The 19,870-nt window shown below is 44.9% G+C and overlaps 1 protein-coding gene across 1 annotated transcript in view; it reads left to right on the top strand.

Annotated features, from left to right (window-relative positions):
- Positions 1-266: 266 nt before the first annotated feature.
- Positions 267-19,870, top strand: part of HS3ST6 (heparan sulfate-glucosamine 3-sulfotransferase 6) — a 115,543-nt gene continuing 95,939 nt past the window's right edge. Inside the window, exons 1-2 of the mRNA XM_054041092.1 lie at positions 267-276; positions 2,397-3,255. Of these exons, the coding sequence (XP_053897067.1) occupies positions 267-276; positions 2,397-3,255 (869 nt within the window). The remainder of the gene's footprint in view (positions 277-2,396; positions 3,256-19,870) is intronic.

The following is a 19,870-nucleotide window of genomic DNA, read 5'->3' as shown; positions in this document are numbered from 1 at the left end:
ACAAAATTAAGACAAAACATTTCCTAGTGCCTAACTTAACAAACTATACTTGATTCAGGGCAAAGTCCCAATCACATCATTCAACAGCATTACTTACCAAAATGTTCAGGTCAGCACCCTCCCCCAAAGTCCAATCGCTGTTTCTTTTGTCTTCCTAGGTACAAGGAGTGGGATCGACAGGGAGAGAGATACCTTGGGGTGTTTGCCCCTCACTTTTATAGTTCAGCCCCCCTCATAAAATTCTATCTATCTGAGCAGAAGGAGATATGGAGACTAGTGAGCAAAGATGCTTCATGTGGTTTTCTTTCACCTGCGTGTGCTAAGATGCAGATTTTCTTCCTCTCCTTTCTTTTCTCTCTTGCTGTCTGAGGACTCTGTTTACAGCTTATATACAAATTGAAGTAACTCTACACTCCTTTCTTCAAGACATGCTTGACCCGTTGTGCTTTAATTTGTGCAACATGAGTTGGAACATGTGCCTTCAACATTATATACGGGGGATTTCATAACTTTACACCCAGTGTTGCTATATACATTTCACCATGATAGTGTTGACCAGCAAGTTATTAGTTTTCAAATGTTACCTCACAAGGCCTGTTTTGTACAAAGATTATTATAGTGTGTAGGGTGTGAATACAGGTGTGGCTGTTGCAGGGGGGAAGGAATGTGGCATAGCTAGAGATTTCCATAGCCCCTCAAGTACCTGCTGCTCCATGCTGGTTCTGACTAGGCGCCTTTTAATTTAACTCCCTCTGTTGCCTGGAAAATATGAATGGACACTAGGCTAAATTTTGGCTCTGTTATCCTACTAGGGATTTGTACTGAGAACTCCCTACTGAATTCAATGGAGAACTTCACATATGGATCAATAGCAGGTCTGAGCATTCGTCCTGGAAGCTAATTTCCAGACTTGGTTTAATTATTAGTTTAATTATTAATGTTGCATCTCTTTTAGGGTTCAGTAATACTATAGTAAGACTCTGCAATGTATTCATGTATTATTGGCTGAACTGGTAGCAAGACTTAGAGAGAAGATTCCATTATAAAGACAGTTTTTCAGTTGCATATAACTGTGCAGAACTTTAACTATTTGGGTCAAAAATTTCCAAGCTGGGTGTCTGCCACAGGCTGAATTTTTGGGGAAAGTTTTGAGCAAAGATGGCGTAGCCATTTCCAAGACAGGGGGGAAATATGCTGTTTTGCCCCTGCTAACTACTCCTACAAATGTTTTCTTGAGAAACTCTAGCGCCTCTCTGCTTTGGAGCAGGGATGGGAAATGTGGCAGGGGATCACCATGGGATCAGCGAGGTGCCTTGTGCTGTCCCTCTGCAAATCCACACAGATCTGTTCAAGTGATTAGCATGTGAAAACTGCCAGTTGCACATACACAGCAGAGGTTTGTTACAGATTGTGGCAGCAAACTTCTTTGAGCATGCTCCCTCTCAGGGCTGCAGGGGCAGAGCCTGACTTTACTGCTTTTGCTCCTCATGGCTGCTGGTGTCCTCTGTGGTGCCAGGTATTGGAACTGAGAACAATCTCAGACAGAGAAAACAGTTGGTTTTGTGGGCTCTCAGTGTTCCCCCTGCTGCTGCCCAGGAAAAGGGGGACAGCCTGAGTTGAGTGCACAGGGATGAGGAGCAGAGGGAGGAATAATAGGGGCAGAGGGGGATAGGCTGGAGTGATGTTCAGGGGCAGAGTGCATCAGGCTGGGGTGTAGGAAAGGGGACACCAGGGCTGTAAGCACTACTTGAACACACCCCTACAGACCCAGGACCCCAGCCTCAATATTTCTCTGCTGTCTAGCAACTAGCTGGCAAACGGGGTACCTCACCCCCACGCCTGGAGTCTGGTGCCTCGCCTGGCTTCACTGGGAAAGAAAAGGTGTGTTTTTAACTTGGCTAAGGTGTCAAAAACGTAGTGTGGACAAGGCAGGGTGTAGATTTAACAGGTGCTAAACTGCTCACGGTAGGGTGACCAGATGTCTCGATTTTATAGGGACAGTCTTGATTTTTTGGTCTTTTCCTTATATAGGCTCCTATTACCCCCCTCCCGATTTTTCACACTTGCCCTCTGGTCACCCTAGCTCAAGGTAACTCCTAGGCTCCCCCCTACACTGTAACTCCGCCGGTTTAAAACGCTGCCTTGTGTGCTAGCTAACACCTTCCCATCCTCGTCCGGACAGAGCCCGAGGGTGAAATCCTGGCTCACCCCCCGCCCCGTCCCATGGACCCCACTAGAGCCAGGAGTTCATTCCCAGGGTCTGTCTAGCGCCTCTCTGCCACAGCCGGGACCGTGCGCATCCCGCAGCCGGGGCCCGGCCCTCCCGCCTCTGGGGCCGCCCCCTGCTCCGGCTGAGTGGCGCTGGGGGTGGGTGGGTGTCAAACTCCCTCCTTCAGCCCGGCGCTTCGCAGGCGCATCCCGCAGCGCCCCGAGAGCCCGGCTGGCCCCGGCCTCTCGCTGCGCCGTCTCCAAAAGGGGAGGGACTTTGCCAACTCTCCGGCCCCGCATCGCCGGCGCCCGTGCCCAGGTCAGGCACCCGCGGGACTCCCCTGCCCCGCCCGGGACCGGCCGGCCGCAGACTCCGAAAGGGGACGGAGCAGCAGCCGCTGCCTGCGCGCCTTTGCGGGGTGCCCGCCCGCGGGGCTGGGGCAGGAGCCGGGGACCCGCCCCCGCAGCGGGACGGTGGCAGAGGAGGAAGGCGAAGGGGGCCGGCTCAGAGGTGGCTGCGCCGGTGCTCAGCGCTGGCCCCGGGACCGGGCGCTGCATCCTCCCGCGGCTGGGCAGCGGCCGGGGGGGCCCCGCTGTGCCAGGCTCGCCCGGGCCCGCGGGGAGGCGGCGGCGGCCGCGGGGAGCATGTGCCGGCCGGGCGGCGCTGGCCGGCCCCCGGCAGCGGCGCCCCATGGGAGGTAGCCGCGGCGGGCTGGCGGGGCAGCTGGGCGGGTTGCTGCGGGCGCAGCCCCGCGCCTCCCTCGGCCTCCCCATGTTGCTGCTCGGCACCTACTTCTTCTACTGCCTGACGGGCTCCTGCGAGCCGCTGCCGCCCGCCGCCCCCGACCGGCCCGAGGAGCAGGCGGCGGCCGGGGGCCGGTCCGGTCCGGGCAGCCGGCGCTTCCCGCAGGCCATCATCGTGGGGGTGAAGAAGGGCGGCACCCGGGCGCTGCTGGAGTTCCTGCGGGCGCACCCCGCCGTGCGCGCCCTGGGCGCCGAGCCCCACTTCTTCGACCGCGGCTACGAGAAGGGGCTGCGCTGGTACAGGTGAGACGCGGGTCAGCCCGCTCCCGCCCCGTCCCGGGGAGTCCTCCTTCGTGTAACCCGGGTCAGCCCCGTTCCCACGCACCCAGCCCGGGCGCTCCCGTGTAACCCGGCTCAGCCCCGTTCCCCCGCACCCAGCCGGGGCGCTCCCGGGTCAGCCCCGTTCCCCGCACCCAGCCCGGGGCGCTCTCGGGTAACCCGGGTTCACTCCTGCGTTCCGGCTGGTTTCGCTCCTACTCCCACCCCACTCTGTCCAAGTGACGCCTCTGTAACATACACCGGGTTAGCCCCCTTTCCCTGCACTCAATCTAGGTCACTTCAGTGTAATCCGGGTTCACTCCTGCTCCCCCAGCCACCCCAGGTCACTCCAACCTAATCCGGGATCGCCCCTGCTCCCACCCCACTTCATCCAGGTTACTCCTCTATAATGTACCCCGAGTTACCCCATTTCCCCACACTCAACCGGGTCACTCCAGTGTAATGCGGGTTCACCCCTGCTCCCACCCCCACTCAATCCAGGTGACTCCTTTTTAGTGTAATCCAGGTTAGCCCCCTTTCCCCGCACTCAATCCAGATCACTAATCCGGGTTCACTCCTACTCCCACCCAACTCCATCCAGGTTATTCTGTTGTAATCCAGGTTACCCCCTTTCACTGCACTCAGTCCAGGTCATGCCAATGTAATCTGGATTCAGTCCTGCTGCCCCCCTCAATCCAGATCTCTCCTCTTTATTGTAATTCAGGTTCACTGTGCCCACCCCACTCAATCCAGGTTACTCTATTGTAATCTAGGTTAGCCCCTGGTCCCTCCACTTAATGCAGGTTACTTTTCTTAAATGTAATCTGGGTTCACTTCTGCTCTCCCCATTTAATCCAGATTACTCCAGTGTAATCTGTGTTCACCCCTGCTTGCATCCACTCACTCCAGGTTACTCCTCTTTAATATAATCCAGGTTAGCCCTTGCTCCCAACAATTCAATCCAGACTAAACCCCCCTCCCCCAATCCATGCAATTCAGGTTGCCCTCTGCTCCCATTCAACTCACTCTAGGTTGCCCCTCTAAAATTAATTACTGTCTCTTTAAAAAATTTCTATGCACACTTTTTGAAGGGGTTATGGTGTAGAAAAATGACCTGGGTTGCATTGGTTTTCTCCCACCCCGCATTAGAAAAAGGCAATAATAATCTTTCAAGGCATGAATGGGCTGTTAGTTTAAAAAAAAAATCATGGCAGGGAGCGTGTATGTGGGAACCTCGTGCTTAATCTTTATTAGGAGAGTGACTAAAATGCCACTGGTAAATTTACCAGTTGGGTGGGGGCAGATTATTTACTTTGTGTATGGCCTTTATAGAAGCGGGCCCAGCCGTTCCCAAGCTCTCCCTCCTTGGGAAATCATTCACCTCTTTGGGTCTCTGCGGATGCTGCTTTTTCATAGCACAGCAGGAATGAATGCCCCATGTGCATAATAAATCGTGAGCCACTTCTCTGCAGCATCATACGGTTTAAAGGATGCCACCCTGTGTCAGGCCAATGGTGGGGTATCTGGTAGTGCCTTGGTCTCCGCTCCAGTGTGAAAGCAACAGGTTCACAGTGATCAGACTTTAAAGCGCAGACTGTGCTGTCCTCTGTGCTTGGAAAGCTCTTAGGACATGCTGGGAGCTCTCTGTTTAAATAATTAATAATAATCAGTCTAATTTTTTTTATTCTTAACACTTAAAAACAACCCTTTTTTTTTTTTAAAGGGAGGTTGACAGAAGTTCCGGTACTAAACAATATTTAAAATGACCTTTCATGCCTGCTAGTTGCAAGGCTGGCTTTCTCCGCAAAAATGTTTATCAGAACAAAACCTGTCTTTGTGTTGCAAATCCGATGACTTCTTGTTTCCTGAGTCTGAATGTTATTTCAGGGATTCGGAGGCCAGTGATCAACAAATCAGTGTTCTTACTAAAAACAAAAATTAAATTGCAGGCGTTAATGGGAACAAACCGTTGCAAGTTTGTTGGTTAATGTCAGCATTAACCCAGTGAATCATACATGATAGGAAGCCCTGGGTCTATTTTTCAGAGGAGCTGATCACCAGCCGTTCTCACTGCCTTCAGCTGGAGTGGTGAGCACTCGGTAACTGTGAAAATCAGGCCCTCTGTTCTTAACGCCCCACACTGTACCTATATGTGGCAGGCTTAGTTGGTTCTGGGACAGATGGCATAGCCTAAGGAAAGACTGCTGAATCTAGGATAAAGTTGGAGACTTGGCTTCTGAATTACCTGGATTTATGGTTTTAACCCTTAATATTTTATCCTTGATACACCTGCAATTTTTTCCCATTTCCTTTTCCAGTGTGTCATGTAGGGAGTTTAAAAAAGATGGAGTAACCATTAGCATTGCATGACATGGTTGAATCTATCAAAGGAATCACTTATTTACAATGGGTTGGAAATATTGTCACAGTGGAGAGAAGCGGGGAAAAAAACTATTGTCTGAATTCTTTGATACGTTACGGTCGGCCCGTTGTGTCAAAGGGCAGAACCGTATTGATTCAAGGGAGTTGTTTAGTTTCAAGGGTTTCAATGGAGTTGAACTCTTCGGGCGATAAAACATTTGGAGGAGCAGCTACTGTGCATGTGGTGTCTATTAAACTTCCATGTCTTGGCCAACTGAAAGTGTCTGGGCCAAATTCACTCATGATGTAAGTCCCCTGAAGTCAGTGAATGAATCTAGCCTGTTAGTTTGAAGAAAGCCAACATGTGCAGATTGATAAAGTGTCACTGTTCTATTCAAACATCTGAAAGTAATAAAACGGGGAGCCCCGTCTGTCTTTCTGTTGGTCTGTCTGTCCAGCTATTGTTTTCTCTTTTAAACCAAAACAAAAAAGATTTTTTTCTTTTCAATTACGTCACCTTTCTTCACATTTCTTTCCGTTGCGGGGAAGGTTTAAGGTAATAATTCTCCCTGAAACACAAACCCTTGAAAATCAGGCTTAAAATGGAAAGTGAGGTAACGTTAGCCTCACAGTTGCAGCTCTGTAATACCACATCTGGATTGTAAAATTGTTGACTTAGTGCACCTTCAAGTACAGTCAGCAGCAAAGTTATTTTTATGATTGTATTAATGTTACAATGATTTATGATTTCATTTCTAAGTTCCACATATTCCTATGGGGTTGACAATAATCAGTAGGCTCTCGTTTTTGTTGAAAACTAATAGATGGACCTAACCAGCCAGAAAAACATTTTAATGACAATTATACACATTATTAAACCCAGCATAGAAGTTGGAATATTCTTATGTTGCTAGTAGTGGAGCTAAGAAAAAGTTGCAGAGGTATAAAATGAATAAATATTATGCGTAGTACTGCATTAGTTGTGAATTTTGAGGGATATAAATGTTTGCAGGGAGTTTAGGTGATACCAATGAAATGTTTTAAAATGGTTCTGAGCATTGTGGAGTCAGTGTAAATACAAGTAAAGAACATTTTTATATCATTAACTGAATCACAGAAATGAGTGCAATATTCTATAAAGATGTGACCATTTTCTCTCTGGTAAAGAAGAATCTTTAAAGAGACTTCACTGTGATTCAGAGTAGAGCAAGTCTGCATTCAAAACACTATGCATAAGAATATTTCGTCTATTACTCTTTGCTCTTCCAGTTTTATTTTCGTATAAAAATGTGTTTTCATTGTTATTTCTTCATTTAACGTCAGACTGAGCTAAAGTTGAGGTGTGCCTGTGTGAAAAGAAAAGGTGGATGAAAGCTAAAACTTTTCCTAGGACTATCTCAAAGTGGTGTAAACATTTTTTAAATATTTGAATGAGCCAAGAAACTAAAATTACACCAAAGCTTTTAATGCCAAGACATTGGGGCCTGGGGCACCTGTAGAGTTGTTGCTTGTCTTAACTAAATTAAAAAAAAAATTCCTCTAGAATATGGACAACCCCAGATTCCCCTTCTTCATAATCACAGTTCAGTCTCTCGTGCTTGGAACAATTGCTGTACTGAAATGAGCAGTATTTAGTTGTAATTATGGAGTAGTTTATATTATATTACTCACTTAAACATTGTTTAGTTAATTGATTACAAACATTCATTCTAGGTTAGTCTTTCACTGTGTATTTAAATTCAATTTATCTGCTGTCCCTTTTTTGAAAAGGGTAGGGTGGGATGGGGGTCTTTGTTAATGACTCGAAAGCCTCAGCATAAACCAAACAAATATCTAACGTGACGGTTTTCTGGTTACTATAGGTTTAACTCCTAATATGAGGATAAACAGCTTTCCTTTCTGGATTATAACATAAATAACCTAATGGACAATCCAAGCATGAAGTGAATTTTTATCCTAAAGCAAAACCACTTTTTTTTTTTTTTTTTTGCTGCACTTAACACTGTGTAAACTAAACCTAAATGGAAAGCAAAGCTGATGTTTGTAGTTTGGCTACTGGGGTAAAAGTGCACTGTCTTTCAAAGGAGAAGGGGTCCTTTTTTTATTTAAATATTAGCACTTTGTTGTCTCTCTGTGTAGTTATTTCTCTGCTTTATGGAAAAAAAGAAAAGGGAAAATGTAAATACATCGAATTGCATGAAGACGTAAGTTGACAAGTGATTTTTAGAATTCTAGCAGGAATATTGTTAGAGATGCGAACAACCCATGAAGACGTGGGGGCCGTTCTGCACTCATTTGGATTGGTGCATATATCCACTAACGCTACTGAAGTAAAGGGCCAGATCCTCAGGTACTTAATAAATTGACATAAATCCTTCATTTCCCTGGATCAGTGTCTGTTTACACCAGCAGGCTATCTGGCCCAATGCAGTTACTCTGTATTTGCCATGTAAATGAGATCGGAATCAGAGCCACAACCTGCATTGAAAGGGGCTGGATCGAAATAACTGCAGAATATTTCAATCCAGTAAAACTTTTATGTGGAGAGTTTCTAGTTTTAAAAGGCTGTGGCTGATTTAACATACAGCAGAAATGGCTCATCTCTGATTGTGTAACTGGGGATTGTTTGGGGAGAAAAATCTATTTAAAATGTTGCATTTGATTTTTTGTTTGTTCGTTTTTGTTACTAGTGCTGAGATTTTTCTTTCAGATTGTTAGAGCTTAATTTGTCCTCATCGCCGCGATAACTTAAATGGATTCTCTAAAATCTCCCAGTTCCAGGCTTCACATCACGGCCTCAACGATTCTAGCGTCATGGGGAGAATATGGAAAAGTTTGGAATATGGGGGTATTGGGTAATTGAGGGAACTTTCAATGGAATGATTAGATCTTTAGAGACATTATGTTAGATAGCAGGGAGTTCTGGGTAGTTAAGGTTTTTAAAATCAGCTGATGCAAAGAGCAGTTTCCCTGCACCGAAGCACTGCAGAATGCAACAGCGCAGACTAGCCAATTCATTGTCAACTGAATAACTAGAAGTGCATTTTCTAGTTCCTCATCTTATTTACGATCCTCTTCGTCCCGCAGCCTGTATTTTGCTACCTAAAGGAACACAGTTTTATAGATACAGGATAAGTGCGGTGCTGCGCCGAAGCACTAGATAACTGATCACATCTTTGTTGCCTCTGACAAACACTGAAAATGCAGCTGCTGAAAGATTAGCCTCTTGCACCACAAAATATCACGGTGCGGTTGTTGGCCCACATCAGCTTTTTATAGGAACTTAAAACAAATGCATACTTCATTAATTTTTGGGGGGCATAAATAACAAAGCCACACACTCATGGCTGCGTATATGCAATGGTAACAGCTGGCAGGCCCTTGTGTCTGAATATCAATGCTTGATCTGTGGACCGTGCTATAATGCAGAGAGGTTATGCATAGTAGGTGTGCCCTTAGGCCTCCATCAATTTAATAAAACAATTTCAACCCGCTGAATTTCTTTAAGCCTCTCCCCCCAAACTTTGTTTTTCTTAATTTTTCCCTTGTTCAAGAACAGTACACAAAGGCCAAAAGGAGGAGCTAATTATTAATATTGTTCGTGCACACACCTGTGTGTGCGTATGTGTGTATAGAATGGCACTAGAGACAGTTAAACCTTGCCATTTGCAAGCATTTCTTCTATCTCACTGTTGGAGGCAAGTGACAATCTTATAAGGGAGCTGGGAGACAGGGTTTCCTGGGGCAGGCTTTCTTATCTGTAAACCTTGTTGTCCTTAAGTCTTTGCGCAGCGTGGAAAAGATACACAAAAAGACACTCTGATTCCAGTGTTGCTCTTTTGACATTAGCTGAGAATGTTATTGGCACTTGAAAAGCAGAGTTAAGTGGATGCCTCAAGGGTTTTTGTGTGTGTTGTGATTTGTGCAGCCAGATCAAGATATCCTATAGCAGGATCCGTTAAATAAATGGACATTTTCGCTTCCTAGTGATCGCCAAGATGCATTTTGGCATGAAACTCACGTCCTTGCTTGAGGAAAGCTTTTCATAGAAGCATTTAAGTAATATATAGGTAGGGAGAAACAAAGAAATGGTACAAAATAAACATGGAATCAGCTGACAAAACATCCAAGGAGCTTGGCTTTAATGCATTATCTTTATTCATTGACAAAGCTAATCTGCTTTCCTAATGAACTAACTTCCAAATCCTCAAAGTTTGAGAGCAGCCTTCCTTTCACAGTGTGTTCCTACAAATTGAGTTCTGGAGCACACTTCTTATTTATCATTTTATCATCTCATTTTTTAAAATGTCAGAAGTAGTGACTATCTTCCCCACCTCCAAACCCCACACATCAGGTCACGACAATCCAAAAATAAATAAATGTAAATATAAAACACAAACAAAAAGACAGAAAAGCGTCAGGCTAGCCCCTTGTTAATTTAAGGTGCAAAGCTTAATATTTCTTATCTGGGTCTGTAGAATAACCATGTAACTTTCTTTCAGCTGAAATAGTGAAATTAACTCACCTGAATAGCAACCCTTTTGTGTTCTTAGCGTGCTGTTAGTTACATAACATTTAGCCCTGAGCTCTGCAGACACCAAGTCAAATGATCCTCACATGGATAAGTGTTTGAAGGATCGGGCCCTCTCTGGGTGCTATGCCCATGTTTTGCTGCTTCACAATATTTGGTCTAGACAGTAGTTATGAAGCAATCCGTTGGGATGCAGTACATGCAGATTTTGGCATTTTGCAAACTGCTTTCAAATGGGATTAAAAATAGCTTTTATTGCTGCTAGGATGGGGAAGAAACATTTGAAAATGTTTCAGATGATCACAGGGCAGGCATTATTCAGGATGACCCAGACGGGCTATGCTGTGGCTGTTTAGAAAACTCTTTGCAACGAAAGCGTAATCAGCTCGGAGGCAAAGAGCCTGATTCTGATCTCACGTACATCAATTTCACACAAGTGTGATGCTGTTGACTTTAATGGGGTGGCTTCTGGTTTTGGCCCCAGTCCAAACCCCATAGAAGTCAATGAAATTCTCTTCACTCACTTCAACAGACTTTAGATCAAACCCTTAAACTGGTGCAACTGCAAAGGAATGAGGCCCATTTATTCTCTGTGTTGTTAAATGGATACCATCAGGTTAAAACTGATTAAGGCTGCGTGTTGCTATTAGCTATGGTCTTCCTGATAAAAGCTCTAACTCCTAGGATGTAACAAGTTATGTTCTTTGTAATCAGCTGCGCAAGACTTTTAATTAATTTTTTTAAAACAAATTTGCAATGTAGTGAAGCCTTGGGGAGTGACATGGGTTTTTTACATGGTTTAAAACAGCATTGCCAACCCTAAGCATTCAAAAACCATAAGCCAGGCCCCAAGAAATCACGTGATTGTCTTAAAAATCATGAGATTTAACAAATAATACACTTGGAATTCTTTTTATATTTGCTTTCTGGCTTTTGAACCTTTGGAATTCAGGTTTTCAAGCTTATCTCTGCAACCACAAGGATTAAAACTTATTGTTTTTATACAAAAACTCAGATTCTTGTGTGTTCACATGACTTCAGGGTCTGAAGTTTTAAGAAGAACCTCAAACATTGTGAAACTCTACTAAAAAAAAATAGCAAAAGTTGCAGCACTGCTGTTAGTTTAATTATTATAGAACAGTTTTAAATAATTGTCATTGCAAAATAAATTACATTCAACACAAAACAATGTGCCTCTGTGACATTTGTTCATATTTTCTATGCATCTGTGAATTTTGCATTTTGTGGCATGTCATGATTTTTCTGCTATGACAATCAAATCAATGTTATAGTTAATATATTTATTAAAATCTTACCTATGTTACAGATAACTTCCTAGATTAATAAAACTGAAAGAACTTAAAAAAAATTCCAATTTACTCTTTGTACTTTATGCTGTTTGTTTACTTGCTGCACTTCTCTATTTGGACAATGAAAATAAACTAGTCAGTTTCACTTTTGTTTCTAATCATTTTCTCTTTCTAATTTTCGTGATTTCATGCAGTGCTGCATTGTCTGAATTGCAAACACTACCTTTAGAAAAAGGACTCTTTAAAAATAGTATTAAAGGAAAAGTTGGGGCTGATTATCAGAAGTTCTGAGCACCTGCAGCTCCCGCTGAACTTAAACAGGGATTTGGGGTACTCAGCTGTTCTGAAAATCCAGCTTCTTAATTGTAACATGGATAGATACAATGCAGCATTGCTGCTGTAAACCGGGATGGTACATTGCAAAGTATTCTTCTTGTCTTGATGATTTTAAATTGATATATCCACTGTATGATCACGCACATTGTATCTGATAACGTGAAGTAATTGCGATTGTCCTGAAAGCCAATAACGCCTTTCTTAGCAGCAACCCTATTTATTTTTGAAAATACCGTGGTTTTTTCCTCTCTAGACAGCTTCTACAAGTAAATAATGACAGGAAAGTGGAAAAGGCTAATGGATTGAGATGCTGCCTAAATGCAAATGGGATCTGTTACTTAAGGCTGTTCAAAGATTTTTAAAATAGTAATTATAGTCATTCGGAGAAGGAAGTGGGCTGCTCAGAGGAAGTTGTGGAGGGAAGCACAAAAGTTAATTGGAGAACATGCTTAAAAGCTTATGCCTGACCCTTTCAAAAACTCTTCACTGTATTAAGCTTGGGTGGGGATTGAAAACTGGGCTAATGAAAGGCCTGGTTTAATACCCGGATTTAGCTCTAAATGGCTTTTCAAAGAGCTTTCAAAATCCATCTGCTTACAAAGCTCATCACCAACGGACTGATTCTCCCCCCCACCCCCTTTCTGCAAAATGGTGGCCTGCCCAAAGCAGAAGCTGCCGCATAAGAGTTGTCTCTGATGGCAAATACTTTAACGAGTCAAGGGGTTAACTTCAGATCAGCTACCCCACCCCCTTGCACGGGTGCTCAGGGGAAAGGCTATACTCTGACCGCTTGGGAGGCAGTGGGGAGAAGGGAGTTTGGGTTTCATGCCTGGGGTCTAAGGGTCATGCTAAGCCCCAAGGAGGAGAGTTTCCCCTTTTCACGTCAGTTGCTCACTGACCCTACAAGGTACTGATCATTCTGGCCCCGATTCCAGCATGTGCTTAACCTTAAGAATATGATTAGATCCCCATGAAGTCAAGGGGAATTTACTCACATGCTTAACATTAAGCAGTGTGGAGCACCACTTGTCCTCGAGGGAGGGGCTTGGGAGACCTGGGTTTTATTCCTGGCTCTGCCACTGGCCTGCTGGGTGACCTTGGGCAAGTCACTTCACCGCTCTGTGCCTCAGTTTCCCCATCTGTAAAATGGGGATAATGATACTGCCCTCTTTTGTTAAAGCACTTTGAGATCTACTGATAAAAAGCACTATAGAAGAGCTAGGGATTATTGTTGTTCTTTTATTATAATACATACTGAAAAACAGACCTTTCTGATTGCATCTGAATATTTCTGCTGAGTTTCTCCACCTTTTTGCAGTCAGTCTCTATGTACCACACAAAGCAACAGTATCAAATCCCAACCCCTGTTTCCTCTTTTTCCCTTCACAGTCTCCATTCCCCATCTCCTAAAATGAAACAAAAAACGGGGGTTACACAAGGGAAGGGATTTTTAAGAAACGCCCCCAACTTGCTTAAGGTTCCAAAGCTACTTTGAGTCTTTAACTTTCCTTCCTGCAATTCCCTCCCTAACTTTTGCAGCTTCATTTGTGGTCGCTGTTTTGAAATGGTGTGACGTGCATTAATCCAACATCAGGCTAGGGATAAAAGGGAACTATAGATGGTGAATGTCAAAATCTCTTTAGAATTCACTTCCTTTGTTAGATATTTGACTTGTGGGAGAAGGAGGTGAGATGGGAATGAGAGGAAGAAGGGGCCAGGGGAGGCAGCCGTCAAACAGGTTTAGGGTTTTAATTTTGAAAGCTTCAAAACTTGCAGAGATTATGGACCAAATCCTGCTCTCTATTAGGGTGTAAATCTGGAGTAACTCCAGTGAAGTCAGTGGTGAGAATCTAGCCTCTTGTCTCAGGTTCCTAGGTCAGGTTTTAATGCTGTGATCTTATTTTCAAGTGAGCCTTTATTTTCTAAAAAAGAAGAACAGGAGTACTTGTGGCACCTTAGAGACTAACAAATTTATTAGAGCATAAGCTTTCGTGGACTACAGCCCACTTCTTCGGATGCATGGACATGCTCCAGGAAATATTTACCACCAGGCACAGGCCTTACTAACACGAACAATTGCATTGGCTTCAGTGGGACACCTTGCGATTCTCTCATGAGTAGGGGTTTGCTGGATCATGCCCTATTTTTGCTGCATGTAACAGTTACATCAAGCTCATGCCCAACAGAGGGTTTTACATTAGCGGTGCCCAAACTTTGTTCCGCTTGTGGCAGGGGGCGTCGCGTTGGCACCGAGGGGTGCACAGTAGTTTCAGGAAATAGATTGCAGCTTTCCTCAACTTCGGGACTCATATCTATTGCGGTCTCAATGTGCAGTGCCCCACCAGTCTGTGGCTCTGACTGCATGAGCCTTGCAGACTGGGCTCAGAGGGGTCTGTGGGCCAGAACCCCTGTGTTAGGGTCCCGCGAGCAGCGTAGCATTCAAGAGCTGCGATTTCCCCATTCGTTTCACTTTAGCAGTCACCCACTCTATGACTCTGTGGTCCCCAAAGTGTCCATGTTTCAAGGTACAATGTGCTCACCCATTACTCAAAAGTTGCAAACCCTCATTTTGGGTGAATAATTCACATCAAATAATGTGGTTTGACAAATTGTGGCTTGTTTTTTCCCCTGGTAATAAATTGTGTATGAACACATACATCTGAAAGGTGTCAGCGATTCAGAATTATTCACAACTCCCTTTGGTGACTAGTTCTTGGTCTGCAGATTGTCCGAAATGCAAATGGGGACTAATACAATTCAGCGTACAGTTTGCTCTGTAACTTCAGCAACTAACTCCTGCCGTGTGTCTGACTAACTTATTTTGAAGGCTTAAGTGTGGCATTTAAAGGGGTGTGTGGAATGGAATTTCAGGCCGCAAATTTCAAATGGCTATCAATTAAATAGTTATGATTTATGATTTGTGTTACTGTCACACCCAGAAACCCCAGGCTATGGACCAGGACCTCACTGTGTTGGTTGCTGTACAAACACTGCACAGGAAGACTAGGCCTGCCGTGTAATCTTCCATTTGTGTGGTGTGTGGTGTTTAGCTAAATCGTCCAATCAGGGAAGAAGGCACAATACCATGTGACTGATATAACTCAAATATACAAAATTTGCTTCCTGCAAATATTCTCATTGAACGTTTGCCTTTTGTGAGTAGCTGGGCTAGGAAAGCCTCAATACACAAATGCTCGTGGACAGCGAAGGTGAAAGGGCCGCAAACATCTTGTAATCAAAACACACTGTCAAATTTGATTAAATATTCACTGCAAATATTTGCCTCTCTTTATCAAGCTGTAGTATTGAAGATGTTCCAAAGTGAAGAAATCCCGGCACCAATAGGTCATCATAAGTGTAAAATTCTTTATTTGAAACAGCTGATCTAAAGGAGCTGGGAGACGGGGGAAGAGGGAGGGAGAGACAAGTGATTTCATGCCTCAAAAAAAGCTGTGAATTTTAACACAGAACATTGATTACAAGCAGGAGAGAATTACATTAATGTAGTCACTTGTCACTGGGGTCTTATTAGTAATCGTCACTCATTAGTCTGGAGAGAATCAGAATGTGACCTTGTTAAGCGTCCTTGCTGTTGGAAGTCCTGACCATTCTGGTATTGATTTACTACTTAGACTCATAAATACGCTGCGTGTGTGCGTTCGCATTCCTGCATGCATATGCAGCAGGTGTATTTGCAGCTATAATGAAGAATTAGCAATCTCCTAACCTGCCACCATTGGTACTCATTTGGTAGTTCAGCTGGTGAATTAGCAGGGGTTTTGGATGTCTACCATTTTGTGCAAAAAGGAGTCTCTGGTGATTGATGGGAAGGCACAAGAAATCTGACAGATATGGTCCCCGGAGGCCAAATCATCTTTCCTTCTCTCCCCAGGTTCTGGGTAGGGACCTGGATGCAGCAAGCCTGCTGCTGCTGCGTGAGGGTAGGCAGCATTCTGGGAGCCCATCCATAGTGTCCGAACTCTGCACGTGCGGCTGAGCTCTGAGAGCTCCCTAAACCCCGGTATTCCGAACGATGGAGCTGGGCTGGGATAGCACTGGGGCTGGGATGGTTGATCCGCTGGTCATTCCCCACCCTGGATTCCTTTTGGCCCTTGTGGATTTCACCATCACACAACCTGCTCACTTGAGCTGTGGGCTGAGGGCAGAATTGACTCCTGCCTGACTTTAACATTCAGCCTTCTCTGGCCCCTTGCACCAGAGGTGACCCTTATCTCAGAACACTCCACAAACATTAACTCTGTCCCGCAGTCCCCCTGTGAGGTGGGTAAATATTCTCCCCTTTCACAGATAGAGGTAAATAGAAGCACAAAGAAGCTAAAGTGACTTGCCCAAGGTCACATGCAGAGTCAGTGGCGGACCTGGGATTAGCAAACCAAGATTCTTGTTTTCCGAGCTCTATTTTAACCACGGGGCAGTGCTGCGCCAATAGAGAGTTTACAGCTTTGGAATTGTGATTACTCTACCTTTCCCCTCCTCCTAGGGTTACCACATGTCCTGATTTTATAGGGACAGTCCCGATTTTGGGGTCTTTTTCTTATATAGGCTCCTTTTACCCCCCACCCCCATCCCGATTTTTCACATTTGCTGTCTGGTCACCCTACCTCCTCCCCTATGCCCTCTCCCCTGGTTGGCGGGGTTACCTGGCTCTAAACAGACTCTGTCCTGGCTATAAGGTGACACAAGCCATGTGTACCGTGATGTAGTTTTTAACTTCCTTGAGGCAATATTACTTATGGCAACTGGTAGGTTCATTTTGTTTTCCTTCAGTCTTTTAGCAACATGCCGTCCTATCTAACATGCATCATGCATCTCTCTTTAAGGGCATCTGCTGGGGAGATTGTAGGGGTGCTGAAGTCAGCCTGTTGTCCTTCTGTCCAGATGTAGAAATGTGCACTTTTCAAATGGCTGATCGCACCCCAACAAATGCGCTGGGTTTTTTTGAACACCTAAATGCCGTGTTGTGGTTGCTAATCTTGCCCTATGCCTTGAAGTCGCGCCGTAATTCCTCGTGACAAGTTGTGTCTCCACGCCCGATGGAGGAATTGTCAATAATGATGGAAGTGAAAGCAGCTCTCCAATTACCGGGTGCACAGAGTGGGCTGTTAAAGGAATATGAAGAAGGCTCAATAAGTGTCATTGATCAGGTGCTCGACTAGGAGCTCCCCAGCGCGTCCGTCCACAGTCCTCATTACTTACACTTGTCAATTGATGCTTGGGGTTTGGGATGGAGCCATTGGCAAGGGACTGAATAGGCTGCCAATAAAATGCTGTCCATCACCGCCGCCCGCGCAACGAGAGTGGCATGCTGAGGTCTCCTGGGTTATTGATGGCAACGCAAACCTTTTCATGGACTGTCCTAACCTTGCTCGCGTTTGCCTGCCAAGTCCCTTCCCTGAAGTGACATCTCAGTGGGGGGGGGGGGGTGTGCTGGGGCTGCATCGGAGCCACGGAGCTTTTGGCCTAAGTGGAGGAGGTTATTCTCTCCAGTGAGTGCGGATGCTGCTTCCTCTGGTCGCTTTTATATTTCAGAAAGTCCTGTTCCAAAGCCACACAAACGGTGAGAAAAATGCAAGGGCTGCTGCCAAGTCCTAGTTAGGGTCGGAATTTTGGTTTTGTTGGACAGAAATGTTTGTTTCAATGAAAAGCTTTTGGGGGGGTAGATTTAAACATTCGCCTGCCGTGTTGGAGACCCAAGCGTGAGGAAAAATCTATGTCCGCTTGGATTTTTAATTTGTTAATATGCGGAAGTGAAATTGGTTCCACTTTGCCTGGCTAGTCAATCGATTTTTATTTTGTATCCAAGTGAATGAAATGCAGCAAGGGAACAGGCAGGATGCGGAATGGTTATTGGTTACTAAAAAGGAAATGAAAGTTCGTCACAGAGGGCCTGCTTCTCCTCGGACTTCCACATGGTTTTGTCACTTATGCCCGTGCAACAGGGGTGTAAAACGTTACCAGATCAGATTGTGCCCATGTTGTACAAGCACAAAGTATTCTTCATTTCGGCTACAGTAGAATCTAGGTACAGTAGAACCTCTGAGTTAAGAATACCACAGCAATGGAGGCTGTTTGTAACTCTGAACAAAATGTTATGGTGGTTCTTTGAAAAGCTTACAACTGAACATTGACTTAATACAGCTTTGAAACTTTACTATGCAGAAGGAAATGCTGCTCTCCCCCCCTTTTTTTTTAGTAGTTTACGTTTAACACAGTACTGTAATGTACTTGCTTTTTTTTTTTTTTTTTTTTTCTCTCTGCTGCTGCCTGATTCTGGTTCCAAGTGAGGTGTGTGGTTGACTGGTCAGTCTCTTAACTCTGGTGTTCATAACTCTGATGTTCTACTGCACTTCAATTCAGGATTAGGGCCCATGGTCTAGGCAGACAAGTAATAAAGAAGACAGTGTCTGCCCTGAGAGCATATGTAGTGACCACAGTTGCAGGTGAGACTCATGCTCAACTTCTCTCGCACTATATTATGTGGACTAGAATGAGCCATATTGGGATTTCAGCTACATTGGTGTCACTGTCAACCCTCTTGGCAAGTTGTACTACTTATTTAAAGTAGTACAACTAAAAGCAGAATTTGGCCCCGGGTGTTTCACTGACGAGGTCTGACTTGTTTGTCGGGATTTACTGTGAACCTGCTGGGACTTTTTAGTCTGAGGTAGCTACTGAAGTTATTACTTATTTAATATTTACAAAGCATCATTAAAGTATATGGGATTTCACAGAAATAAAAAAGACACACGTTGTCCAGTGTGGACCTGCATGTTTTTACCCACTCGGATATTTATTTGCTTTCTGCAACATGGCTTGGATTGAGGGAAGGTCAATCTTATTGGCTGCTAGACAGGCTTTGTTACAGAATAAGGCACTGCTTGGTACTAACTGATGGTATTGCTCACCTCCTTTTCCTGTCTCTTCCTCTGACACTGTCTACAGTCACTTTGGGTACAACATTGGAGGACAAACACAGCGATCCAGTCTCCCGGCTACCGTACTGCCGAATGGGTGTTGGAAATATTCTGCCGGTGTAGATGGTGTCACCTGTATTGAGCCCCATTCTAAGGAACTGTGCTCGACCCCACAGTTCAAACAGGGGCTGATCATATTTTCCGCCGTGGTGGTTAAATGGCTTGTTCTCTGCATATATCAGCACCCAATCCAATTCACCCAGTCAATGGTCCTGTACTGCTGACAACTCCTTGCTGTGACTTCAGGTTCCACCCAGGTCACATTGTTTTTTGATACAACCAGAACTGCTTAAAAGGGCACAGAAGATTCTGAGGTCAAGTGGAACACTGGACATGCTTATTCATTTGCATATTGTTACCCACAATGCTTTGCAAGCTCCCAATTAATCTTGCAGCAGATGCTAGTGGTAGATTTCTGTTCACTTTTGTATAGCACGTTCTCCCCCCCCCCCCCCCCCCCCCCCCCCCCCCCCCCTCCCCCGATTTTCTTTAATCAGTGCGGAGCATCTCAGGTCTCCGATTTTACCTCTTTTGCATTATTAGTTAAAAGTGACTCTTGCACTCAATGAAAAGCCATTGTTGGCTGACTCAGCATTTCCTGCTTTTTAATTAATTGGCAGGTCTTTTTTAAACTCAAGCTTTTTTCCAGCCCTAGTTCTGTCTCTGGTCTCACTCATCTCAGAACCTGTCTGGGCTCCTTTAAGCCAAGTAATGGGAGAACCTCCAGAGACCTCTGTTTGGATGATCATCCAATCCTTTTCTGAACCTCCTGGGTCTGATAACCGAAGAAGGTGGTCTCCTGAGATATGAGGTGTTCTGGAGAGATTTCTGGTGTTTCCAGCTTCTGATCCATCTAGAAATACCAAAAAAAACATGCTTTATTTTTTTGTGGTATTTCAGCACATCTGTTCCTGGTCCCGGCCTCATCATGAAAATGCAGAGGCCTCAGGAACAGACTGAACAAGTATTTGTCCAAAAGGCTTCAAACCTCAAAATAGGAGATGGCTGTTGAGGTTCCTTAGTCGGTTCCTGTGTTACCTGAACACAGTCTTCCTCCATCCTGCTTT

This window comes from Malaclemys terrapin, chromosome 10 (genome assembly GCF_027887155.1).
Source record: "Malaclemys terrapin pileata isolate rMalTer1 chromosome 10, rMalTer1.hap1, whole genome shotgun sequence".
In the NCBI taxonomy this organism is placed as follows: domain Eukaryota; kingdom Metazoa; phylum Chordata; order Testudines; family Emydidae; genus Malaclemys; species Malaclemys terrapin.
Note: the sequence above shows the minus strand (reverse complement) of the source record. Positions and strands in the feature narration are given on the sequence as shown.